This window comes from Oreochromis aureus, linkage group 9, assembly GCF_013358895.1.
Source record: "Oreochromis aureus strain Israel breed Guangdong linkage group 9, ZZ_aureus, whole genome shotgun sequence".
In the NCBI taxonomy this organism is placed as follows: domain Eukaryota; kingdom Metazoa; phylum Chordata; class Actinopteri; order Cichliformes; family Cichlidae; genus Oreochromis; species Oreochromis aureus.
This window is the reverse complement of record NC_052950.1, coordinates 17595612-17623506: the sequence shown is the minus strand read 5'-3', so window position 1 is coordinate 17623506 and position 27895 is coordinate 17595612. Positions and strand designations below refer to the sequence as shown.

Below are 27895 nucleotides of genomic sequence, written 5' to 3'. Positions count from 1 at the left end.
GCGGTTGAGTGGTTGGCGGTGGCGGCGCAGCGTGGCGTGCAGTCAGTGGGTGGGCGTGATGTGGTGTGGCATCCGCAGGCGGTTGAGGTTGAGTTGGTGGCGTGGCGTGGCGTGGCGTGGCGTGGCGTGCGCCAGCTGCAGGCAGTTGAGTGGGAGCGGTTGAGCGGTTGGTGGCGTGGCGTGGCGTGGCGTCTGTTGGCTGCAGGCAGTTGAGTGGGAGCGCAGCCGCAGTTGGTGGTGTTGTTGCGTGGCGTGGCGTGGCGCGGCGTGGCAGCTGCAGGCAGTTGAGTGGGAGCGGTTGAGCAGTTGGTGGCGTGGCGTGCGTGGCAGCTGCAGGCAGTTGAGTGGGAGCGGTTGAGCAGTTGGTGGTGTTGCGTTGCGTGGCGTGGCGTGGCGTGCGTGGCAGCTGCAGGCAGTTGAGTGGGAGCGGTTGAGCAGTTGGTGGCGTGGCGTGCGTGGCAGCTGCAGGCAGTTGAGTGGGAGCGGTTGAGCAGTTGGTGGCGTTGCGTGGCGTGGCGTGGCAGCTGCAGGCGGTTGAGTGGTGGCTAACCTGATTCTCCTGAATGTACAACAGACAAGGAAGGTGGCTGGACGGGCTCACCTGAGCGAGGAACAAGGGAAACACACACAAAGACAGAGGGTAACAAAGGAATACGAGACAAAAGGGAGACACAGCTGAACTTAATCTGGCACATGAGACAGGGAGGAAGCAAAGCAGAATACTCTAACACAGGTGTGGGGATGTCAAAGTAAAGCAGGAAATACACAAATATAGGAACCAGGATAACTAGACATAATACAGAACACAGGGGAGGCACATTAACAAAACCTAAAGCCTAGGAACTAAGAATATAAAACAAGCAGAAAACAATAAAGAGAACCAAAACCATTAATAACAATAATCAAGGAATATAAATTAAACAAACACAAAACACAGGGTCACAGACCCTGTACTGTGACAACTTTTAATGAAGATGCTAGTTGTGGAAATGCAAGGTGACTCAGAGTCGAGGTTCTGATGTAATCTGATGTTCTGCTGGTTAGCTGAGACACCGGGGTCTCCCACTTCTCTTTTTCTAAGGTTAGACACCCTCCACACATGTAATATAACAAATGCAGTGCTCAAAAACAGCAGGACAATTTTCAGGTATGCTAACATAAATTAGCCCTCAATACATTTTCATTGGGTAACACAGTGTCTAACTGAAACACAGGAATGACTGCTGATAATGGAGACTTTTATGCCTATGTATAGATAATCCATTAAAATCATGAATGATTTACTATGAATGACTCCATTAATTTTCATTTACACCATTTCTTGTCAATGCAATGTAATTTCTATAGAAAATAAATGTATTTTTTATATAAAACAAGAACATTATAGAACCTCAGGTGGGTTTTTTGTTTTGTTTAAAAACACCTTTAGATTTTTTAATTTTGGAAATGTATTTATTATTAAAGGCAGATTATTTTTGTATACAGTGATGAGAAAAAGTCCATGTGCCACTTCTCATTTCTTTATATTTTGCTTGAAAAACAGGAAATTGGCAGAGCGATTTATTGAAGATTGAGTTTGTGCTCCATTTTCAATCCATTTTTTCTATCCAGGTATGCTTTTACTGAAATGACAGTGTGTTTGGTTTCATTGTCATGCTGAAAAATGAAGATGTTGCCAATTGGACAATTTCTAGATGGTGTTGCATGGTGGATCTGTATCTGATGCCACTGAGGTCACAATTCATCACTTTTGACAAGATCTCCAAGACCACTGGATGAAATGCAGCGCCAAACCATGACGGAGCCTCCACTGCGTTTTACAAATAACTGTAGACACTCACTGTCCTGCCTGCATATTGATGACAATCTGAACCAAAAATGTCATATTTGAATTCATCACTCCATCAGATCTGTTGCCACTGATTTTCAGTCTAGTTCTTGTGTAATTTGGCATACTTCAGCCTTTTCTCCCCGCTTCCCTTCCTTAAGAACAGCTTCTTGACAGCCACCCTCCCACTGAGACCATTTCTGGTGATGCTTCAGTGAACACTAAATGGATCACCTGAAGGGCCAGATCCATCTCTCGGGTCCAGTATCAGGTCTTTGTGGATTTTTCTTCCTGTCTCTTGAGGACATGACTTTCAGATACAGTCGCTGTTACGCAAAGAAATGAAACGACAGCGCACTCCTGTGGTCACGTGTCAAACTGCAGCTCGACGACTTTGACCCGGAAGCAGCTTCGTGTGTTTTTCCTGCCTCACACGTGGGGTTTTCAGGCAGCACTGAGCAACATGGCAGCGTGCAGTGTAGAGGAGTTGTTGGCTAAAGCTGAGGCGCAAGAGGCGGAAACGCTGAAAAGCATATCAGTCCAGAAAGAGCTGGACCTGGAGTTTGACATCGGGAACCTGCTGGCGTGTGACAAAAACCGCATCGAGCCTCGCGACCTCCGGGAGAAGAGCAAAGAGGACTTTCTGCGTGCTCTCGCTCGCGACAACACGCAGCTTCTCATCAACGAAATATGGAAACAGCCCACGGAGAGGGTCGAGGAGGCGATAGTGGCCAAACTGCCGGAGCCGACGACCCGGCTGCCCAGAGAGAAGCTACCACCGAAACCCAGACCTCCAACAAAATGGGAGCAGTTCGCCAAGCTGAAGGGCATAAAGAAGAAGAAGAAGACCAACCTGGTGTGGGATGAAACCGCAAAGGAGTGGAAGAGGCGCTGGGGCTACAAGAGGGCCGGCGATGACACCAAAGAGTGGCTGATCGAGGTCCCCGAGAGCGCAGACCCGAATGAGGACCAGTTCGCCAAACGCGTCAAAGCCAAGAAGGAGAGGGTGGCCAAAAACGAGTTCAACAGGCTGAAAAACATCGCCAGATCGCAGAAAGTCAAGATCCCTGCTGTAACCCTGACCCCCAAAGCCAGCCAGTCCAAAGATGAGCTGGCCAGAGCCGAAAGTGTGGCCAAAACCTCCACAGCATCCTTGGGGAGGTTTCAGGACCGCCTGCCCAAGGAGAACCCAGCAAAGAAGGGCAAGAAGAGGAAATTCGAGCCCCTCATTGGCAACTTTTCTAATGAAAAGCAGAAGCAGCTGGAGCTCCTGAAAGTCATGGACACTAAGAAGCCCAAGTTGGACATCACCAAAGCTGTGAATAAACAGATGAGGGAGGAGGACAGAGAGGAGGCTGCTGCCAAACACAAGAAGGCAGCAGGGAAGAAGGGACGTAAAGGCAGCAGCATGGGTGGAAAGGCCAGAGGAAAAGGTGGGAAAGGAAAAGCAGCAGGAGGGGGAGGAGGGAAGAGAAGAGGCAAACCTGGGAAGCGCTGAGGACTCTTGTGTCTTCCTGTGTGTGGGTGTGTGTGTGCCTGCCTTGGCATCAAAGTGTTGGACATTCATGATGCAATATGAACTGATCACCTGGTTTACCTGTGGCCCACGGGTGGGATGCTCCCTCCATCTATGTAAACTATGTTTACTGTAAATTTTGACCCCAGCAACCATGATGATTCTTTTCGATATATGTGTAATATTCATGAAAAAAATTCACAAATATACTTTAATATTACAGCCAAGTAGAACACGAGTGACTTGTTTTTCTGTCTTTAATTATTGCAGAAGTTATTTTTTAGTTCTGTGTGATTAAGGCTACTTTTGTTACCCTTTACATATTACTTTTTAAACTCTATATATACATTCAAAAATATTTGACTTCTAATTTTTAATTTCATTAAGTTTATATGAGTTACATAGTTTTAACGACAAAGTTTAATGTAATTTATGTAACTTTGGGGAAAGACTTTAATAGTACTAATAAACCCAGAGTGTTTGTGCAAAACAAATTGGGATTATAAGCACTATTTGATATTTTAAATTAACTTACAAATTTAAAAAAAACATTCTTTAAATTGGGCTCAGGGACCCACATTTATCTGTAGTCAGGAGGTCAAGAAATAATTTCCTATAAATCATAAAGGTTTGCTGCTGAATGATTAAAAAGTGTTACTCAAATGAAGATTTTCAGGTGATTGTGGCTAATCATGTCAAACTAATGAGCTCACTCTTTTCTGTCAGGGTGCATCAACGTTCCTTTGGAAGCTTCTTTCTCCGATTGAAAGAAGGAAAAAAAATGTGCCATCCATAGGTCAAAAATTCAGGTTATCAACTTGGTAACTTAAAATAACTTGAAGTTATTAACTTTAAATTTTGAGATATGGATGACAGAAAAAGTTGTTTTGTCATTGTTAGAAACAAGCTTCCATATGTTCCCACTGCTGCTTATAGCTTTGTTTATTAGCCAATTAGACTGTATGGACAAAAGTCTATCTGGCATCTGTCTTTACAAACATTTTTGAAAGAGTCGGTCGTTCCCTGAATTAAACCGTGGTTCTGTAGTAGGAATGCAATGAGTTCATTTAAAGTGGAAGTGTTTAGGAACCACAGGAACTCTATGTTAAGGTGGCTGAGGTGCTCTGCTGACTCAATAACAGCCTCCAACCTTCCTCTGGCATTAACATCCGCAGAAAAACTGCAGTGGCAGCTGCTGCAGCTTTGCGCTTGTAGTGTAAGTATTACAAGGGTGTTAAAATCTACACCATACTTTTATACACTTATCCACAAATTAGTTCTGATTTATTAGAATTAGTTTGTGGACCATTTCACCAACACAGCAGCAAAGTAGTACAACAATATGCATGTTCATCATTATTTCAATTTATTGTAAAAATAATGGAGTTAATAGGTGAATTTTCTGCTCCTGGATATGACGATATATGCATGTCAGAATATGAGACTGCATAAAAAGCCATGCAGTAGCTAAGAAAAACTCAGCCAAGGTTGGTGATGTGCAACAATACCTCTTATGGTATATTTAATAATGTGTTTGTGTGTATTTAGTAATATAAGGTGTATTTTCTGAGAGAATATGGGGGAAAAAACTGGTGCCGTACATTTTGGCTAGTTAAAAATGTAGCCTACAATGCCCAATGCTCCCAGGGATATTTAATGGAAACATGCAAACAGATTTTTTATACATACTTGTTAACTAATTTACATGATGGTCTCAGGGAATAGCTTCGAAGCTTCCCATTCATATTAAATGAGGCTGGTTAACTGCAGCAACAAGCTCCAGCCAGTAAATGCATGTCGGCATCAGATCAGATGTATTATTCATGTCACAGCAGAGAAGTTTTTATGCTCAGAATATTTTTTTAAGCTGTCGCAGATTGTCTTTACAGACTCTGAGCTGTTCAGTGTTCATCAGTTTTCTTCTTCCGAGAACTAAGCATCAGATCGGATTTCTTAGAAGCTTAGCTGTGGTTTTTTTGGTTATGTAAGGGCTTCGCTTTGGCCTTGATGTCTAGACTGGAGCCATCGCTCTGAATTAGGAGCAGTGTATAGTGTAACAGATATCTCACAAAGCCAGAATTTGCAACTTAAGTACATTTAAACACAACACAAAGCAAACTGTGAGTGGGATTTTTCTCACATCCAGTTGAGCACGTCTTTCTTTTGTGGCGGTATTGAGGTGTGTATTTCCACGGTCTTTACCCTTTTGAAAGAGATTGGTCTTGGAGCCAGAGCGGTTGCAGTCTAGTCAGACATTTTCCTGGACTGCTAAGGTCTCAGATAATGAGATTTATTAGTCTCCTGCATTTAGAGGTGTTTCCACTTTCAGACGGCACACAAACGCACCTCTTGCTCTGTTCACCTAGATAATCCTTGATCCCCTGACAACCTTATTTCCTGTTGACACTGATTGTAATTATTTGTGAAAATTGACTGCGCATAATTTCTGTTTGGATTGTCTAGAAGAACAAAAAGTCAAATCCTTCTGCGTGTACTGTATCCTCACTTTGTCGCCAAGGCTGCGGGGTGCTCTGTCCAGCTCCAGCCGAGTCATCTCTCATGTTAATGATGGATGCCTTTTTATCGCTAATGCAAGCTCGCAGCCAAGCGCCTTCGCACCAGAGATGGAGAGGGGAGGTGTTGGTGGGGTTTCAATCACCATCTGTTGAGCGGTCGGGCACTCTGTCCCCAGCCCTATCATCTTTGTCCCTGCTCACCCAGGCCACAGGAAAGTGGGGCACAGCCAATAATCAATCAAGCACTCCTGATGAGGTGAAATTATGAATTCTCATTCACATCTGAGCAAGCAGTGGCAGTGGCCTCTAAACTTCTTTTGCATGTGGCCAGATGGTCAAAGAACAATAGACACTGGCAGCAAGATGGAGTGGTCAAGCATGATGTATGAGAAAGACGCTGCCTCTTATTCCAAAATAAAGAGCATTGGTGTCAGGTGATAAGAAAATTCTAACAATCATACATTTTCTGACATAAACTAAGATTTTACTTGTCCCTGGTCACGTGTGTGTGTGTCTCTGTGTATGTGTGTGTGTCCAGCTCCAGTCTGCTGCAGTGGATTAGTCAGCTGCATTTATTTAAGGTATTGCAGAGAGAGCTGAGGAGTCCCGGACAGTGTGAGAGTGTCCGATCTTCAAGATGCAGCGCATCTACATGCACAGCAATGAACACTTTGAGGTTTTCACCACTGTCCTTGCTCCACAAGGTGAGTGGAATCATATCTGCAGGGAAGTGTGGCTTAGCAGGACATTATTTATGTGGTTAGCAAGAGCAAGCCCAGTGCCAGCTGACCGATAGATGCCTTGTTTTCCCTCCTTCTGGACTGTTTACATAAAGATTTAACTGCACAGATGTTTATGTGCGCGCATTGACGTCGAGGTCTTCTTATGCACGTTTGCATATTAATGAAAAATGTTAAAAATAACCCTTTTTTGCTGATTCATTTCTGCTCTCGATGATAAACAGGGAGGTATCGATACAGAGCAGAAGCTGAAAAGGCAAGTTCGTTTTTTTCTTAATTTCCATCAACAGAAATTTGCATATTTAACTGTAGCACTGATATGAAAATGAGAACACAATTCACAGTTTTATGTATGCTTATATATGTCCAAGACTAATGTATATGAATGTGACATTGCATCAAGTTAATCAATTTCCTGGAAAATTATGCATTTAGTTTTCTAATTTCTCTCACATAATATTCAGGTGTAACATAATGAAGGGTAAACCCTGATTAAGAGTTACTATTACACTATATAACAACTAATCCAAGTCTTCACATGTAATCTTTTCCATTCACCTAATCTGACCTGCAGGTTGTAAAAAAAAAGGAGCTGATCATAAACAAGTTCTGCCCTAACATAAATTTAGCATTGAATTTTAATCTTGCAATATTGAATATTCAAATTAGAGCTAAAAACTATTGTAATTCTCCTTTTGTCCATTAGATGGTAGTGGTGCACAGGTACAGGCCCCACTGGCCTGACGAGCTGGAGCTGTCTCCAGGTGACGTCACCCTGGTGCTCTCCAAACATGAGGAAGGGAGGTGGTTTGGGCAGCTGCAGAATGGGCAGCGAGGTTATTTCCCCGCCTCATGTGTGATGGAGCTGGGCCAGGTTGGTTGGCTGCTTGAATGTGCTCGGTAATGCAGAGAGATTGGACAGAGCAGTTGCTGCTGCAGCTTACAGAGGACAGATTATATTTTCCTCTCTGCTCTGCTTGTCACATGTATGTTTTAAATAAGCCAGAACCAAACGTGTGCCTACATAAGCATATTACATTCATGACAGAATTTAGATACGCCCATGTGAGCTGTTTCCTTAAGTCAGTCTCGAATTGTTTCACATTTACTAAGGGATATTTATAAAGGGTAATTCATAAATTTCAGACTTAAATGCATAATGTTTGCACTGGTTTTGGTGGGAGCTTTTGTAATGATTGAAAAATAACCCAGATTATGTCACTTGTTATGTGTGATTAGGGCTATCTCAGTTTGAGCTTAAGACAAGTTGCATTATATAATAGAACCTGGTGAAATTGAGGAAGCAGAGAGAGTCTACTTAAATATCTACTGAAAGGGTCAAAGTGTATATTTACAGTCATGTGAAAAATAAAGCACACCCTTACTACTTCTATAAGATTTAAGAGGGCAAGTAGCATTCAGGTGCTGCTAATAAAATTGTCTGGCCATAATGCACAGCACCACATTTGGTCCAAACCAAATGCAGCATATCAGGACTAATACCTCATATCAACTGTCAAGCACGCTGGTGGAGGGGTGATCCTACAAATACAGGATCCTAAGCACAGCAGCAAATCTCAAAGAATCAATGTGTTGCAGTGGTCCAGTCAAAATCCAGACCTTAACCTGTTTGAAATCTTGTGGCAGGACCTTAAGAATCCCCAATTTTCAATAATCTAAAGCAATTTTGCAAAGAAGAGGGGGACAAAATTCCTCCCCTTTTGCAGAGCTCAAAACTAGTTTTTTGTAGTTCATCCACAGTTCATATTGTGCAGTGATTGACCAGAAGCAAAGAGATTTCTCACAGTTTTACCTTCTCTAATTTAGCAATTAAACACTGACAAACACAGCAGGTGTTAAGAAGAATAACATGCATCTTACTAACAGTTAATAACTATAAACTACTATTCTTTCACCATTCTCTGAAAAAAAAAGTTTAAAAATATTTTCCTGTATTATCAAAACTTTGATAATGTTAGTTTATTTTGATTTATGTTATTTGCTATAACAAAAAGACATGATCTAAGAATTCTTTGTGTTTGAACAACACAAATTGAAAAAAATCAAAAACAAGACGAGGAATTTTTTTTAAATAACTCTATTTTATAATTACTATCTATTTACTATTAAATAATTAATAAAAGGTCGTATTAAAAATATCATGTTTCCACTCTCAGGCAAATCTGCCTCCCAAAGGCATTCGGAGGAGTTTATCTGTGAGGACTACACCCGGTGACAGTGAGCGTGGCAGATATGGGAAGTAGGTGTAAACACACACATCAATAATTTCATGCTTCCCTCTTATCAGGCATATGCACACACACACACACACAATCATGCACATACACCCAGCATTCGGCAGATGTTCCCCACATCCCCCATCTCCAAATCCCACCCCACTGCTCTCCGCCCAGCACCCCTGAACAGGTGGCCCCTCTCTTCCCTCATTAGTTGACAAAGCACACTGATTACTGAGCCTGCTAAGCACACACACGCACACACACACGCACACAAGCTAGTCAATCCCCTTCTCACAGTCCTGCATCTCATTAGGGCCAAAGAAGAGCAAGAGGGAAAGAAAAGACTTTGTAGTTGTTGTTTTTTTTATCTAAAAGAAAGAAACAGTCAAATACGCCCCTGCAAGAACTATTTGATATACAGCATATTTGGTTTATTATAAAAAAAATATATTACATTTCATAGCACATGCTCACACACACACACACACACACACACACACACACACACACACACACACACACACACATACTGTACATAAGCCCACAGGCCTCTTCACTTGTCTTGTTCTTGTCTGCTCACAGTGGAATTTGGGTCATAAGGAATAAACAGGGTCTTTGTGTTTGTTATTTCCTCTTTGTCCCCCAGTGGACACATTCTGCAGGCATTCAAGAGGGGGAGCAGAGGAGGTGGAGGAGGAGGAGGAGTGGGGCTGGAGAAGGGCCAGGGTGAGCGTGAAGGCCCTTTCCTGGTGCGGAGCTCCCAGATCCCTTTGCCTCAGCCCGTGGCCTCTCAGCCCCAGGCACAAAGATCTCCAAACTTGCTCCACAGGATCTTGTCCAAGTGCCGGAAAAAGATTGAATGCCAGGGAGCCACCAATGGGGCCTTCGAGGGCGACTAAGAAACCCTTTTCTTTGTCCTGGGTGGCTGAGCTGAGATCACTTTGGTGAGGTTGCACTCGGGGTGGAGGATGAGGGGAGCAGAGGAGCTTCTGAAATGTGCAGACGAGTCTTGAATTTCCTGATGTGGGCTTGTACTTGTGCTTTATCAGGAATTTCTAGATGCAAGCAGGAGGTTGAAGGCTGAATGTAAACACCCTAATTAGTGATGTCACAGTAGTGTATGTGTGTTACCCACTTTATCTGATGGGCAAAGCATGCCGTGACATCACTGATGGGGGCGTTGTCTGAAGTGCAACATGCTGGAAAGTTTGAATGTGTTGCTCTTTTCTGCCCAGTGCTTCAGCTAATCTAAAGTCAGGCTTATATTCTGAAAACTGTGCAACATTAGTCGCTGCAATCAAAGCTCAAACAACGTAGCAGTTAGATGCAGTCAGTGGAGCAGGAAGTAATGCTTCATGATTATTAAATTTAGCCTTTTCTATAACGCTGCCTTTATTGAATGTTATTTCTGCTGTTGGTTTTGTTATGTTCCTTACTTTTTTTCCTGTGAGTTGTTAATGTGTGTCTATGTCTAATTAACATGCAATATCTGTAATATGTTACTGTGATAATGATAAAACCAGCAAACCCTCCGTGACTGTATGATGATTTCATTTCAGTCCAAACATGCCTCAGTGTACGACTCAATGCTTAAGCTCCTGTTCATTTTCCTTTGAACACACTGGGCCTCCCTCCTTTCTAATAGGAAGTGTGATTGAGGCCTGCTGAAAGCTTTGCCAAAAGACCAGGGATTGTGCCAGTTGCCCCAGCAACTCCAAGGCAGCTCTCTGAAGTTGCATGTAGTCTTCTTTTTTCAGTGGTGCCTCCCAGCCTTGTCCTTGTGGTGGGATCTCTATAGGGTGGGCTGTAGATTACCTTCTGCAGAGGACATAAAATCCTAACTTTGGCCTTGACCTCCACAGGGAAATACACCCCTCCTCCACTCGCTGTTTGATATTCACTGTTGTATAATCCTTTGTTATAAAGGCTGCAGGAGGCAGTCACTCTGGGGCCAGTGTTTGGAAGACATGTCCTGCACAGTGAAGAGTGTAAATGTTACAAAGACAGACAGCTCCACTCGTCCTGTAGCAAACTCTCATTCACAAGGAGAATATTTTAGCCTTTACTGTTAGTTTACCTCGAGCCTGTGAATCAGTTTTATATAGGGTCAAGGAATTATTGTGAATAACTTTGTGATTACTTCTGTAGTTTGACAAAAGAACTGAGTGTATGCACATATATACACAGTTATTGTAAGTGTAGTTGAATATAGGGTATAAAGTATGGAGGATCAAAACTGTCAAAATCCCAAATAAACAATAAAAACCTTTAATATTTTTTAAATGAAATCAATCAATAAATAAATATGTCAACAAATGCACCAAAAAGAATTAAAAACATTTTTGTAATTTTTAATTTTTACATTAATTATAAAATATGGCAAAATTAATTTTTTTTACCATTAATTCATATAATTGAGCTTAAGTGTCTTATTGCATGCATGGTTCAATATATGAGCGGGGCGCCAAAAAGAATAGGCAGGAATGCCAGAGGGGCAAAACACCAAATAGTGGTAGACAGAACAGTCGCCTGAACCTGCAAGACCAGGCTCACCAACCTGTGCACTGCCTGGACTGACTATAAGAAACTCTATGCCCCACACATGGATCCTGGATGCCTAGAACTGTACGAGATCAACAGGATCCTGAGAGCCATCCTCAGGAAATCAATGGGGATGTAGCGACCAACACTAGAGGCCAACTTCAAGCCAATAGCATAAGTCACCATCAAGTGTGGGATCTGCCAAGGAGATGGTCTGTCCCCACTGCTGTTCTGCATAGGCCTGAACCCCCTCAGTGAGATTACTGAAAACAGAATGGAGCAATCATCAGCCACCTCCTCTACATGTGTGATATCAAGCTGTAGGCCAAGAATGAATGAGATATTGATGCACTGATCCATACCACCTGGATATACAGCAACAACATTGGACTGTTGTTCAGACTGGAGAAGTGTAGCAGGATGATAACAAAGAGAGGGACGCTAGTCAGAGCTGAGGGGACTGTAATACCAGAGGACAGCTACAGCTACAAGCTACAAGTATGGCCTGGAAGTCCCATGGTTAAAATGGCACACACCCCCTAGGGTGGTTGAGAATGAACGAGCTAAGGTCCTGTGCGACCTCCATATCAAGACAGACAAACTGGTGATGGATAACCAACTGGACATAGTGGTGGTAGAAAAGCAGAGGAAGATGGCTGTAGTGATAGATGTAGCTATATACTAAGTGATAGCAACATCAGGAAGAAGGAACATGAGAAGCTCGAGAAAAGGGATGAGAGAAGAGCTTGCAAAGTTGTGGAGGATGAAAGCAAAGGTGGTCCCCATGGTAATCAGAGCACTCGGTGCAGTGACCCCTAATCTGGGCGAGTGGTTCCAGCAGATCCCAGGAACAACATCTGAGATCTCTGTCCAGAGGAGTCCAGAACAGTCCAAGGAACAGCAAAGCTACTGCACAGGATCCTCAAGCTCCCAGGCCTCTGGTAGAGGACCCGAGCTTGAAGAATAAAGACCACCCGCAGGGGCGAGTGGGGAATTTACAGAACACAGAAAGAATTTTGTGGATATATCCACAAAATCCTTTCTGTGTTCTGTATTACTGACTGTCACTAAAAGTGTCAGAAGGTGAAAGATGGAAAGATGAAAAATTAAAAATAAAGGAAATAAAGCTGTGTAAGTAAATAAATTGAGATAATACTACAAAGGTAAATTAATAAAGAAGCCAAATGAAACATTATTATCAGTTTTTTATTCTTTACATAATTAATACATACATGTATTTTTCCATTGAATTTTTTATTTAGCAGCATCAGTCCTCCATACTGTAGAGATAAACTTTCCATTCAAAGTAAGTCATAGCCTGGCAAATCCCCAGTCAAATGTGAGCCTGACTTACCTCACATGGCACTGACACACACAACAGTGGAAACAGTGACCTATATAGAGCGGAAAGGCCAGTGTCCAATTTTAATACACACACAAACACACAGATACAGTCTCCCGCCTAAAAGGCTCCTATCCCTGTTGTGTTGTGCTGGGTGTCTTTTGGGTGGTGGGGGAGGAGAGGTGGAAGGAGGGGGTAACCGGGGTGCCTGCCAGATGACTGCTCTGTCAGCCCCATAATGGGCTGCCATCTGCTGTCTAGCATACACAAAGGCAAACAGTGTGTGTGAGAGAGTTTGTGCGCTCGCTTATGGGTGTGTGCTTACAGAAAGAAGGCCGAGGAGATTTGGTCAGATGCCTGTAGGCTCTGTTTCATGTCTTTGGTGCACAGGGTAGACCCAAAAATGGACACACACATACCTTACCTAGTCAAACTGACTGAATGATAAGAGATACAGAAGGGGGGGCAAACGTGCACTGGACATTATAATTAAATCAGTGGAAACTACAGCATGTGAAGAGTATCTGTATATCTAAGTTAAATGTAATTCATCTGAAAACAGCAATTATATGTTTATTTTAGGTCTATATATTGTTTTTCAGTAAGTCATTGTTTCAACTAAATACATGCAGGAGGTACAAAGTGGAAGGGCTGCTGCCAATAACCAATTAAGAAGCAAAGGGTCCCCGACATCTTTCGGCTCATAGTGCAGGTCACGCAAGAACAAAAGGCCCTCTTGTACCAGAATGAAAGCAAAGGAGGACAGATTGATTAAGTGGACATGGCGTGCATGTGGCGCCCGTGTGTTTATGTGTATATTGTTTGCATGCATGCGCACTGCCGCTCCTTCAGCATAAGGCAAGTCGTCACATTCTCTGCCTCCCTCCATTTGGGGGGCAATTGAGTGAATGGGCCTGTAAAACCAACAGCCCAAAGGACAAAGGAGCTCAGGGGCATTAAGTCATGGGTGAGTGGGCCCCTTTAGGGCCAGCAGCTGACCCTGTGGAGAGGCCTCTTGTTCTGGTGGAGGGGGCTCGTGTCCCTGGACCCCAGGCCAAGTTGACAGCATCCCAACGTATACATACACACATGACAGAGAGGTCATCTTCAAACCACTCCATGAGTCGTCACACCCAGCCTTCACCTGCTTAGATCTCCACGCTGCATGTGAGGAAAAATTAGAGTGCATGATTAAAGGTGGAATATTTCAATTTCCACTTTCACCATTTAAAAAGAAAAAGAAAAAGCTTTCAGTGGCGTTAGGTTTTGGCAAGACGTCAGAGTGTCGCCATGCCCGCTGTGAGCGTGTCAGAAAAGCTAAGCGATCATCAGAAATCTTTATTATGCAGAAAACAGCATGTAACGTATACTAATTTGCACAAAGGCATTTTGGCAGTTGAAGGCAAGTGAAAATGCAAACACAAGAAAGTCAGAATACCTTTAAAATTATCCAACAAATGCATTTATTTAGCCAAATTAAGTACATGGTTACAAAGACAGCTGGCAGGATTTCTATGGTACCTCGGTTATGGTTTCAACTGAAAATGCTATATAGTATAACTCAGGTGTTACATGTGTGATTCTCCTGTAAATGAAAGCAAAGTCCAGCATCTTGTGTACTGCTCATGCATAACTACAATAGTATATGACAGCTGCTACTATCCTGTACTTATATGTACTTAATTCCCTTGCAACCTATGATGTTACCATGTGTCGTTAACACACAAACAGATTATCTTGGTTTTAACAAATGGAATGTACAAACCAACACACAGAAAATACGACACAAATATATACAGATTAGACAGATCTCAGCCACCAGATCCAAATATACAGTAAACATCTTACAAAGTTGTTTAGTCTGTTTTTTAGCGTTGTGTACCATATTCTTCTGATCTTTCCACCTGATTTCCCTGACAAGATTCCCTTCTTATTCTCACTCAAATACTTAATGCAGGATAATCCAGATTATAGCCATTACTGGATCCACTAAAGTAGATGATAGAAGAAAAAAAATACATGTAGCTATAGTGTTACTTCACCAGATTATAGAGAGTTTGTTGAAGGATGGTTCGAGAGTGCATTTGTTCTTGTCTAGAAGGTGAAATGAGTGAGCAGAGAAACATGTGACATCTCGCTCAAGGGTAGTTCAGCAGGATACAAGGAGACAATGGCTGCAGCAGAGATCACATCTGGATCTTGTACAGATTTTAATAAAAACAGAATGCAATGATTTGCAAACATTTTAGGCCCTATATTTAGTTTAAAATGTCACAAAGATGACATGACAAAAAAATTAAAATAGAAAGATTTGCGCTTATTTTGAACTTGATGTCAACAAGGCGTTTCAAACCAGTTTAAATACTAATACTACATTAGAAATAACCCAATTAGGCTCATTGTAGTGACTATAGTGACCAAGGCAAATTAGGGAAGTATCCATCATTTAGTGAGACTGTGTGGGCTAATAGTTCAGTAATACATGTGATGTCTCCAGAAGACATCAGTGAAGCTGACACTCAAACTAAAATGAAACATCTGACAACCATTTTCAGTGAACGGCTTGTTGCAGTTGCTCAGTGTATGTAATAAAAAATGCCATTCAAAGTAAGAATAGAAAAAAAATTAATCTAACAATATCCAGAAATACAGCTGCCAGGGCCAAGCTCATTTAAAACGGACTGAGGTGGAGGGAAAAACTGTCCTGTGGTCAGACCAATCAAAATCTGTAATTCATCTCTGACATCGTGGACAATGTGTTGTCTGGGCTAAAAAAGGGAGACGGATCAATCAACTTGTTATGAGTGTCCAGCTCAAAAAGCCAGATGATATGAGGTTGCATTAGTGCACACTGCACGGCTAATTTGGGCTTTAATGCTCGGTGATATTGCTCAAAAGAAAGAGGTGAAGAAAGCAGGTGCTAAACTGTCCTGCCCAGCGTTCGGACATGTCATAAAGAAATTAAAAATTTGACAAAGAAGACTAGGAGCTGGTGACCACTGAAATCTAAAAATGGGAAAACATTTTGCTTTCAGACTAGTGCAACTGCCTTCCTCATAGTGTTAAAAAAAGCAGTAATCAGTGGTAAACAAGCGCTTGTTTTCACCTTATTTGAAACATATTACTGGCATCAGTATCAAAACATAACATCCAATGACATCTTTGCACTATTTTCAATTAAATATAGGGTTTTAGCAACATATCGCATTCTGCACAGCAGCCCAGCATTTTAGGAGTTGTAATAACACATGTATTGACCAATATGTATTTTGTGTTTTAGCTCAAAGCCATCTGTCTAAAAATACAAGGTTTTTACGTAGTGCATTTTAAATACACCTTTTGCAGCAAAACAGGAGAAAAGAACATGTGTAAATAAAGCAGCATGATCTTAACATCAGCAATCACTTCAAACATGAGGAAACACCCATCTAACACATACACACACGAAAAAAGGTAAGAACAGGAGCTACATTATGAGAATGAACATTTACATTTAAACAAAGAGGAAAAAAAGTGCAATTAGTCTATGATTAGAGGTCAGAAATGGAGTCCCGCTACCTACATACATCCTATCTATATTTTACAAAATCACACATACAACTATGCAAAGGTTATTTGCTAGCTCTCGCCTAATCAGGAGAAGAAATTAACATTAAACTTTGAGAAATGAAAACTGAATGGTTGCCCAATCCTAATTTTGAAAGAAAAAAAAAGACAATATAATTTCTCAATAATTTCTCTTAAATGTTTTCTTTTAGAAATAAATAAATTAGTAGACATTAAATAAATATAACCTACAGCCCTCACATAAAACCTAAATCCTTCTCCAACAAAATGCTTGTTGCTGAGCACTAATGATACGAACGTCTGACCAAAACAATGGCGGCCATTCATTCCCTAAAAGAGAACTGCTTTAGAGCAAGTGAGAGTTTTTAGGCTGTTTTGGCAGCAAAGTTAAACATCTTCGAAACTCATGGTGTCCGATTTATATTAATATCTAAGCCTTAGAGCTGTCAGATAATAAATAAAACAAACAAAAATAAACATTAAGGTACCCTTCCATTTTTGAGGTTCTTTCACATGTACATTGCAATGAAATACATTCAACCGATGTCTCCACCGACTCTATGGCCTTGGAAAGGAAACGCTGTGTTATAAAAGGAATAAAATAATAATAAAAAAATACCATCACAAGTGCTATCCAGTTTGCCCTCGAAAATACTGCTCCTTTCTCAGCAGCAATGTCAACTCAATAGTGCAATACTGACAGCTTCCTATTTCCATCCTAAAAACTTCACATGGAGTCGGACTGGCATTCCTCCTTAACATAACACTGCTGTCACAAAAAACATGTAGGTGCATTTTTTTCTCATTTAAAAATCAATAGTAACATTACACACTCACCAGCCACTTTGTTAGGTACACCTTCCTAATATGGGATTAGACCCTCTTTTGGCTTCACAACTGTCTTAATTCTTCATGGCGCAGATTCAGTGAGGTGCTGGAAACTTTCCTGAGAGATTTTGATCCTTGATGGCATCACACAGTTGCTGCAGATTTTCCACTACATCCCAAAGGTGACTGGATCTGATGGGGTCTGTTGTCTGTGGATCCCATTTGAGTACAGGAAGGCAGGATGGATGCATGATTTTATGTTGTTTACTCCAAATTCTGACCCTACCATCTGAATTTTAAGACTCGTCAGACCAGGCAAGATTTTTCCAATCTGTTTTTGTACAGTTCGGGGGAGCCCGTGTGAATTAAAGCCTCAGTTTCCTGTTATTAGCTGACAGAAGGGGTATCTGGTATGGTCTTCTGCTGCTGTAGCCCCTCAGCTACATCAGAGGTGCTCTTCTGCATACCTTGGTTATTTGAGTTACTTTTGCCTTCAGTCTGGCATTTTTACCCATTTTGAACATTATCTGTAAAACCTAGAGATGGTAGTGATGGAAAATCCCAGCAGATCAGCAATTTCTGAAACACTCAGGCCAGCCCATCTGGCACCAACAACCATGCCGTGTTCAGTCACTTAAATCATCTTTCTTCCTCACTCTGATGCTCGGTCTAAACTTCATATCATATGACCATCTTGACCATGTGATATGCCATTGCATTAATGAGTGGTCGAGAAGGTGTACCCAATAAAGTGGCCAGGGAATGAAGCCTGTACTGCGTCAGTTTACAACCCATGGTGTGATTTCATTGTTCACGGGTGTCAGTAAAAAGCTACAAATGCTGCACATACGTGTTTTTTTTTATCTGCTAACAGCAGTGGGGCAGTTTAGTAAAAACAGGCAGGAGGAGATAAACAATGAGTAGCGCTACATCTTATAATGTCTTTAAACAATATATTAATAATATACAACTCAGAAGCAGCCGCTGCTGGTGATACACACTATTTCTGCAGCCTACTCTATGTGCAGGTTGATTAAAAGAAAAAGCCTTTTTGTATGTGTACAAAACTGCTCATGACTGTGTTTAAAATCAAATGCAGGCCAAACAGAGAACACTTTGGGCAGTTACCTCAAAATGTGTTGAGAACAAAACCTCTGTATGGACGTCACTGGCAGTGCATTTCTGCTTCAGAAGAAAAATAAAACAATTTGTCTTCACTGGATTGTCTCTTACAAGATTCAGTGGAGGTTTTAGTTGTCGGACAGATGTAGTGCTGCCTGCGTAGTCAGGGGGACGGCTTTAAAGCACAAGCGCCCTTGAGACAGAGGTGGACGGTGGGTAGGGATTCAGGTACTGACGAGCCTGTTCTGTCATGATCAGTTGGTCCTGCGTCTTTCCATAAACCACTGCTTCCCACTCACTCACCTGCAGAGAAGGTGATCAGTGGTTACTGTGATTGTCTTTTTCTACCCTTTTCACAGCATTAACTACACATTGACATTAATGACAGTTGTTTTGTTTCGTCATACCTGTGCAGTGTTGAGTTTCGTTGCTTTGTTAGAAGTCGGAAGCTTCTTCATCCGAGGGCTAGTAAAGTGTTGAGTATGAACGGTGACTCCTAATGAGGGCTCTTCTTTCCCTGAAGTCACAGAATGGCCACACTCGTCTCTCTCGGAGATCGGAGAAACCAATGAAGAGCTTGTCAGTAGACCTTCATCTGACACCTGCAATATGGCATTCGGTGAATAGTGTGGGTAATAGTAATTACATGGTATTTGTAAAAATATTTCTGCTTGGAAAGGGCTCCAGGACCTGAACCTGATTTGAAGTGTGGTCAGAGAGGCTTACCTGTGCATCGCCGAGCTGGTCTTGGAAAAGTTGAGTATTAATGCTTTCTTTGCCCCAAGGGTCCAGGACAAGAGACTTGCGCACTTTTCTAGCTGGGCCATCCATCTAATTTTGAAGCATCAAAATGAAATAAAATTATTTCTTAGTTTTTTGATGAGGTGTTGAGGTCATAAAGGTTGTATTTCGTGACCTACATTATATTTCCACACTCTGTAATCTGGCGGTAAGTCTGCTCTGTTGAAGATGTCTGTTCCGGTCTCTTGCTTTAGAACTTCTCGAATGTCTTCTTCGAGAAAGGCCAAAGGCTGTGGCTGCAAAACAAAAATGGATGAGTATAACCACAAAAAAGGCAGCAATATGTTCACCTGCTTGCACCAGAATTTGGCTAATTTACCTCTCTCTTTAGGGGCCCGTGCATTTTCTCCTGGGCAGCCAAAGCATTTTTGAAAGGAGTGGGTGTCCTCGGAGTTGGAGTCATGACTGTTTTGCAGAATTTAGGAGTCCTGGAACTACAGATTTGTAATTGTGATTACACTAGTTTTCTGCAAGCAAAAAGATCTTCTGATATACTGTTTACAGCCGATTCATTTACCCATCATTCTCTTTCTGGTGCTTAGGTGTGGTATCTTTTTGAAGGGGTGTGTTGAGCAGACACCTCTGACCGCACACAGGAGTTGAGGTGAGGGCGGGGTTTTCCAGATTGAGATGCTCTGGCACTGATATGTTGCAGAACTGAGGAGAATGAAGACATGGCATATTAGTCAAATCACTGCATCAGCTGTAATGGGCAGATGTTCTATGAAGTAAATGATTAAGACAATTACTCGTGACGGGGTAAATGGCAGTGTCTTTATAGGTGTTTTCTTGGGAGAATTTGAAATATTTTCCAAGAAGGAAGAGCAAGTCTTGTCACACAAAGGAGATGGTTCCCCACTCTCTCTTCTCCTCTTCCTCCCAGTGGAAGCCTGGGTGGGTTTGGATGAGTTAATGGGAGTCAGGGTTGTAAGACCTCCCACACCAAATGGAGCACAGTTCCTGTCTTGGCCTAAGTCGGTAGTGGCAGCGTTGACCGGGTAATTCACTGAATTGTAAATGGTGCTCTCTTGCAAGATAGTGCTAAAGCCTGCCTGGTTGTGCCTGGACGGCGTCGCCGTGTCTGACAAATCAAAACTGGCCACTTCGTTCCATGCGACAGGATCCTGCAGAGCAAAACACATCTACAGTAGATCTTTAATACATTCACAATATTTGGCCAACAAATTTACACAGAGTTATGTTTGTTCTCTGCTTATCTCCATCTGTTACTCACTGAATCAATGAGCTCCATGGTCTCTGCAAACTCTGGTATGGTCTGCAGGGTGGACAGCACAGTGCTGGCCTCTACAGCCAGGAACTTGCTGGGCGAGACAGGAACTGGTGCTGGAGCTCCCTGCGGGATCTCAGGGCCCTTCCAGGGTCTTCTCTCTGCTTGTTCTTCCAGGCTACTGCTACTTGTGGTTAGCGTGTCATCTGACACACTGTCTGGCCATGCTGGGTACTGCTCCAAACTCTGAGATAGAGGGCGGGGGGGACGGGGGGGGTTAAAGACACTGCTGTTAGATCTTTGGCTCGTGCAGCAGGATGGTGTCTGATTTGATGGGTTTGGCAGATGTGGTGTAAAATTATTGCTAATTTGCATGAGTTTGGAAATTATGTGTAGGAAATGGTGGGAAAAAATTGTACAGTATAAAGTCGCTCACTGGAAAGAATGAATGTGAATGAAATATGAAAACAATGTCAGTGCAGACGGAATAGAGACTGAGAATGCTTTAGTCAGAACCAAACTGCGGGGTAAGTGTGGGTATGGTAGGATGGCAGGGAGTGAGGGTTGCAGGGGATGAGGGGGCGGGATCAAGTTTAAAACTAAAATAATGGGCGAGGTGAGGGGTGGGAGCTAGGGGGACTACCAAGCACAGCTTCAGGCCAGTCTGAGTAAGTGGCGAGAAGGGGAAAGTAGTTACTATTGCAACACTACAGCAAACAGGCTACAGGCACGCATACATGCCCCCCATTCTTATTTTAGCATATATACACTGCAAAAAGTTCATGACTGAAGGCCAGTTAGAATCAAATGCCAGGATGTTGGACTTAAATAAACTTTTTGATATCAATATATTGTTTTTTCAGATTATGTAACTTGCTGTTTATTTCACTTTGACATGAAGACATATTTAATATAACTATGAGCCTTTTTACAGTGTATGTACTGTAAGCTATTAACACACGCAGGCTATGCTGACTAAGAATGCTAACACACATTCAGAGTGTGTTCTTACACATGAACCTCTGCACTGCACTTGTTGGTGGACTTCACTCTCTGCTGACATAAGCAGCAGTTCAAGCTCCTTAATTCTTTGCTCTCTGTCAGGATCATCCAGGCAGGATGGCTGGAATAAACAAACATCACGGAGGAAGAGGAGGCGAAAGGAAAAGAGGAAAGAGTTACGAGAGTTAAGAAAATCAGGAAAACAAGACATAAACATAAAAACACTCCAACAACAACACTGACATCGCACACCCTTTCAGCTGTATTTTGTGTTAGGAGAAAAAACAGGACATTCAAGTTTTTGATTTGAGCTCCAGAGTTAGCAATCACAAGTACAACTACAGAAAGACCAGAAAATAAAGAATGTCAGACGTTTTCCCCACTAGCATGCAAAAAAACACTCATACAAGACTCACTGATATGAAGCTTGAATTTTCAGGAAGACTGTCCATCATGTGTCCACCATGAGGCTCAAATGGAAAACCACCCATCTGCAAACAGAGCATTACACTTAGCTCAATTCAATTTTATCTATATAGCGCTAAATCACAACAGCAGTCACCTCATTGTGCTTTATATTGTAAGGTAAGGATCATAATAATACAGAGAAAACACAAACAATCACACATCTCTTTATGAGCAAGCACTTGGCGACAGTGGGAAGGAAAAACTTTTTAACAGGAAGAAACATCTGGCAGATCCAGGCTCAGGGAGGGGCGGCCATCTGCCGTGACAGGTTGAGGGTGAGGGGAGGAAAACAGGACAAAAGACACACTGTTGAAGTGCAGTGGTGAATAAACACATAGAGGGGGAAAAAGGTGAGTAAAGAAGAAACAGTCCATCATGGGAAGCCTGAAGCAGCCTAAGTCTTTTTCAGCATAACTAAGGGAGGATTCAGGGTCACCTGATCCAGACCTAATGATATGCTTTATCAAAAAGGAAAGTTTTAAGCCTGATTTTAAAGGAAAGAGGATATCTGTCTGCCGAATCCAAACTGGGAGCTGGTTCCACAAGAAAGGGGCCTGAAAGCTGAAGGCTCTGCCTCTCATTCTACTTTTAAATATCACAGGAACCACAAGCCCACAGTCTGAGAATGAAGAGATCGATTAGGGTGATACGGTACTATGAGTTTTTTACAATTAAACGGGCCCTGATTATAGATCTTGTATTTGAGGAGAAGGATGTTTTAAGTAAGAGGACAAATGAAACAAAGACAGAGGATGGACCTGGTTTGATGCTGTCATAGCCACAGGGCTTCGGTCACAGTGCTGGGCCTCTGTTGGAGTTGCAGGACACTGCCTGTTGTGGCGTCTCTTCCCATTAGCAGAGGAAGTCTTGCAGCCATCTTGCAGGTACCCCTCATGCTCCACTTTTCTCTTCATGGTGGAATTCCAGTGGTTCTTGATGGAGTTGTCCGTTCTGTTAGGGGATAGCACTGCTAGTTTGACTCACTTACATTAGTTAGACAGGAAGCAGAAACAGACAGTCTGTGATGCACTACATTACCGTCCAGGAAGAAGCTTAGAGATCTCAGCCCAGCGGTTGCCAAGGCGTTTGTGGGCTTCATAGATGATTCGATCCTCTTCCTGAGTCCATGAAGACTTCTTAACTTCTGGGTTGAGGTGGTTGTGCCAGCGTTCACGGCACTGCTTTCCGATTCTTCCCTGGAGGTGCTTTGCAATCACTGACCAGCGCTTGGGACCATATTTATGTACGAGGTCAATAACCTGCATAAACACCACCACATGGAGGATATTCAGTAGAAGCACAAGTAAATAAATTCATGAATTTATGAATGGATGGGGTAGGGCCCTAATTAATTCTGCCAGACTATAAACTTGTTCAAATAGTTCAGATTTCTAAGAGAAGCAGTGCTGTTTAGAAACCTTCACTATAGCAACAGCAGAGCTTGTTTGGCTCTTTCCATGGAGGCTGAGAAATGTTGTGATGTCACTTTTGGCAGGCTAAGCTATAATTGTAAGATCTGTGTTTTTGTTATGATTCCAACATTTCAGAGGAATGAGACACCATTCATGACATTCTTGAACAACAGTGATCCATTTAAGGAATGCATCGCTGGTCTAACAGCAGGAAAAGGTCTTCAAGCTTTGCTTTGTAGGAAAAAAAAACTAATAAAAAAAGCGGCTGGCTGCTAAACCTCTTACTTGGAGAGACTGTTTTATTACGAATGACGTAGTGGAGCAATTACTTTAGAAAAAAGAGAAGAAAAAAAACTTCTTGGCGGGAAGTAAGCATGCACATGTGCACAGCCTTGTTATTCTGAAGCTAAAGGGTACATTACATATTGTGGCACTTGTCTTTGTATTGTGTGTTTTCAACTTGTCTAAACTGGTCTCTCCCCTCTCTGCCATATCATTTACCCATTTTGTCACCAATGTTTCTGCACAAAATAGGAACTCAGAGCTCGTCTTACCTTTTGATCCTCCTCCTTTGTCCATGGTCCTTTCACTAGCTCTGGGTTGAGCACCTTCTGCCAGCGGTGCTGACACTGGCCATCTGTCCTCCCCTGTGATAGAGATACACAAAGAACAACACCTCATTACAGTAGTAACTGAAAAAGATAAACCAATATGGTGTAAAGTAGTAACATTTTTGTTCAATGAAATTACACAATCCAAATGCGCTTACTGGAAAAAGGGTAGCTATTAATTTCCAGGAGTCTGTTCCGTGCTGCTCAACAAGCTTTTTCAGCTTTTCATCCTGAAGAAAAAGAGAGATGGAAAAGAAACAAATGATACAGAGCCCATGTAAGGCATCTGTACAGCATTTTCACATAAACACTGTTATACAGTTACCCTTAAAGACGTTTGCAAGGAGATAAAAGCAGAACATAACATGCATTGCCTCAAGTTAAATCTTTCCAACAAATTCCCAGCTCAGATGTCAGATCTCTGATAAACTTACCTCATCTCGTGACCACTTTACTTTGCACAGTGTCTTTTTATCTTTGCTCTTCTCTTTACTCTCTGGATCTGTGGACTGCAGCTCTTCATCCTCATCATTGCTAAAATATACAAGGCAGTAAAAGAAGAGCACATTTAGACCACAAATGGAGCCCAAGACTGAGGTATGAGGTCAGTGCCTGTAAGCTAATATATTAGACATCAATTACCTGGGAATGGTGTAAGAAGCTTAACTATTACTACAGGATGAAACACAGGCTCAGTGTAATTAAACGGTCTTGTGACCAAGTAGATTTGCCTACTCTTAGCTGAAAGAAATATAATCCCTGTTAAAAGAATTAGACTTTAGCAGTTAGCAAGCTTTTTAGGGGCAGGATTGAGGAAAAACAGCAGCATGTACCAAAAGCTGACCACAACTCTTTTGATGTCACAGCAAAATAAATAAACTAATAAATTAATAAAAGACAAATAAAAGCAAAACTAAAAGCATCAGTGGCAAATAAACAAGCCTTTGACACATCATATCAAAACTGAAAGCAACCTGTTCTTCACCAAACGATATCAGATTGGAAATGTATTGCACAGCACTGACTCTGGACATTTTAGCTAACCAAACAAATGAATCAATGAGTTAGCTGATGCGGGGATCTCAGTGTGAGTGTATGTTAGCATTAGGGCACAGGTCTTGAAGATGTAAAGACAGAAAGAACATGTCAATTATAATCATGCATAATAAAGAACACAAAATAGAACTACTGATAACACAAAATGTCAGCACACTGCATTTCAACTTTTTTGCCTGCAAAAACCTGCTGCTGAGCACTAAAGTCTTTGCTGTACTGGAGCAGACTTTAATAAATGGAGGAGAAATTAAATTCCTGAACAGCCAGGGTTGTTGCCCTGTAGGAGACCTCTACAACCACACATGCACAAACAAGGGGGTGGGGAGTGCTCTCTTGAGGTCTTGTATGAAAATGTGGATGAAAGGTCTTCCTTAGAGTGGAAACTTTAGTATACCAATTGAATTTTGGTGTGGCCTGATTCCCTCACAAGAGGCAAGAGAGGTTTGCTGAAAAGGAAGGAGGGGCCTAAGGTGACTGGAGGAAAGGAGGGGTCTGCATCAACAGGCTCTTTCACTACCAGAGCTGTATAAGTGTGTGTGTGTGTGTGTGTGTTGATGAGGTGGAAGAGGTGTACTGGGGTGTGGTTAGGGGACTGGCGAAGCCCTAACGGTCCAGTTCAAAAAAGTTTTAAAAAAGGGGGTATACTGGCATTTACTCATTTATTCACTTTGAAAATGAAGAATATAAAACTATAATGTCTAGGTGGCAAGTAAAAGAAGTACCATATTTATATTCAGTGTTTAATCCATTAGGAATACATCACCAGTCATAAGCAGTGAATATGGAATAAGAACTCTGAGTTGTTCTAATTGGATAGAGGACTTTCCCTGAAATAAAATGTAATAAACGTCACCAAATAGTATATTGATCTACATCCAGTGTTCAAACAATCATGCTGCTGTTGAAGTTTATCCATATCTTAGAACATAATGAAAAATCCCCTTTACAGAGGCTAACAGACCAAGGTTATATTTTCCAAAGTCTAAAGGGACCAGTCCAAATGATGCACGGTGCTGTACTATACTGTCCAAATATTCATACTTATTGGGATGGACTGAGAAAATGTGTAGTACTTTTAGCTTAAGCGATGACTAAAATGTCTGATTAACAAAACTGATTGACATGAATAATTTTTAAACTAATTAACCCACATTTTTCACATGTTATACTTATACAGTCTAGAAGCTTTTTCTTCCATTGCCAGAAACCCAAGAGACTTAATGCAAGAATCTGTATTGTATAATTACAGGACACATGCTATCTGATGTTGAGTTTTTAGTCTGTGGTTGTTTTTATTTTTAATATTCAGAGCGGAAAAGGGAATCTGAGCAGTAAAGATGCCTTAATCTGGCTGATTTGTCATTGTCTAGTTATGGGTTTCAAGGATGATGCTGTTACATAACAGCTGTGTGAAACTGGCAGCCCGCCTCACATTCATAGAACATTATTTTGAATGCGAAACTTTCAGAAGCATTGCCACCCATTCAAATTAATGCACGTTGCAGGTTGTTTAAGCTATATCTGAAACGTGGATTTTACACTGTCTATACTTTTCATCGGGGTATGTTATTAATTATAGGTGCTATTCATTAACTACTTATTCATAAATCCCATAGGCAGACCTTATTACAGTGCAAGTGTGCAGGTGCGCTTGCAGTATAAGCTGTTTATATCAGGCACGTCGTATTAACTGTACACAGGTGCATTGTGTCACAGGAACTGGATAATGAAACACTGCTGGCACCCACCTGCGTGATTTCACGTTGTCCATGACAGCTGGTAGGAGGACTGAAACTCTTCGTAGATGAACCTGTGCTTGGCAGCTCCCTAAAATCCCTCATTAATAGATGTGTATCCATAGAAAGCGTTGACAGTCATTGCTGGTTTCTTCGGGATCTGGATAGCAGCGAGCTAACTAAACGCACAGTTTATAACATATACTTTCTCCGTACAAGTCATATTCACTTCTTCCCAGAGAAAGGCGTTGCTATGTTCTCTTCAGATAAAGGATGTCTTCAAATGCGGACTCGTAACATAAAAACTCGCTATGAAACTGAAGGTGGGCTACTTTCATTACTCGCCGTCCGGGCTGTTTCTATCATAATCTTTCTCTTCTGTACTTCTGTTTGGCGTTATGATTTTTGTCCATCCCGCCGATTCTCGCGCCCAGCCCTCTGCACAGGCGGCCTCGCCCCCGATTGGTCAGAAACAGGGCCGTGACGAGAGGAGTCGGTTCTCGAAACTGATAGGTCAAAAACAACGACACACTCGCAAGTGATTGGTTAAAGCATTTGCAAGCGGTTCTTTCATTGGTTGAGAATCTCAGGAGGCGGGTGTTATAGCAGACAACAGTATTGTCACCTCTTTCAGCAGAATGGATCTTTTCATTATGACTGTGGTGGCTCAAAGTGGGTTTCGGGACTTTCTGGGGGCCCTTTGAGGACTTTTAGAGGGTTCTGCGGCACACAGCGCGCAAAATCGCACAATGAAAGAGCAAAAGGCTGCATCATCTGCGCCTTTGTGCCATCGTATATCTTCAGGTGAATGCATTTGCACTGATGTGATGCATTACTATGGTATTTTTATTATTATAATTTGCATCTTATATAAGGAGAGCAGCAAAGCAGTACCATAAAAAAAATTGCTTTCCACGAGCAGCTCTAAAAACTGTGTTTTGCTGGCATCTTGTGGACAAAACTTAGGATATCGACATACTGCTTGCAGATTTCACTCATATAAAATATAATTAACCTCTCCATATGGGGTTTATTTCAGTGATATGACAACATTGACATTTCTATGTTTGTGCAATATGAAAATATTACAACATTTACTGTCACTACCCGTCCGCAGTCCCATACATACTGTTTTTTTTTTATTCATTAAGTATGAAATTTTTATGTAATGTTTTTTTACATAAGTACAGTGTAAAATATTTTTTTAGAAAAAAATTAAGTGAAATTTGCTTGGTACCAGGCACATTTTCCTTAAATATGAATTATTTGAATAAATAACACTTTGATTTTAAATATTTTAGCTGCATTTTATTCAGAATTATTGCTTCGTATTTACTGAGG

The 27895-nt window shown here is 41.7% G+C and overlaps 3 protein-coding genes across 5 annotated transcripts; 2 read left to right on the top strand and 1 right to left on the bottom strand.

Moving 5' to 3' along the window:
- The first annotated feature begins 2242 nt into the window (after positions 1-2242).
- Positions 2243-3582, top strand: rrs1 (ribosome biogenesis regulator 1 homolog). The gene has a single exon (XM_031739175.2). It carries the CDS (start codon positions 2292-2294, stop codon positions 3324-3326), a length of 1035 nt encoding a protein of 344 aa, XP_031595035.1. The 5' UTR covers positions 2243-2291; the 3' UTR covers positions 3327-3582.
- Positions 3583-6457: 2875 nt separating this feature from the next.
- si:dkey-97a13.12 (myosin IC heavy chain) lies at positions 6458-10357 on the top strand. The gene is made up of 5 exons (XM_031739167.2): positions 6458-6564; positions 6825-6856; positions 7307-7474; positions 8778-8860; positions 9487-10357. The coding sequence occupies exons 1-5, from the start codon at positions 6498-6500 to the stop codon at positions 9737-9739; spliced, it is 603 nt and encodes a 200-aa protein (XP_031595027.1). The 5' UTR covers positions 6458-6497; the 3' UTR covers positions 9740-10357.
- Positions 10358-14183: 3826 nt separating this feature from the next.
- On the bottom strand, positions 14184-26956 carry mybl1 (v-myb avian myeloblastosis viral oncogene homolog-like 1). 3 transcript variants are annotated; one of them, XM_039616881.1, is made up of 16 exons: positions 26567-26956; positions 24197-24296; positions 23921-23992; positions 23706-23798; positions 22778-22998; positions 22498-22690; positions 21688-21762; positions 21282-21392; positions 20276-20515; positions 19791-20183; positions 19559-19698; positions 19361-19475; positions 19161-19277; positions 18967-19071; positions 18648-18842; positions 14184-18543 (listed from the first exon to the last, which is right to left on the bottom strand). In XM_039616881.1, the coding sequence occupies exons 1-16, from the start codon at positions 26587-26589 to the stop codon at positions 18418-18420; spliced, it is 2319 nt and encodes a 772-aa protein (XP_039472815.1). In that variant the 5' UTR covers positions 26590-26956; the 3' UTR covers positions 14184-18417. The 3 variants fall into 3 exon arrangements, with proteins under 3 accessions (XP_039472815.1, XP_039472816.1, XP_039472817.1); XM_039616882.1 differs by having other exon boundaries at positions 19791-20165; XM_039616883.1 differs by lacking the exon at positions 21282-21392.
- Between the last annotated feature and the right edge of the window lie 939 nt (positions 26957-27895).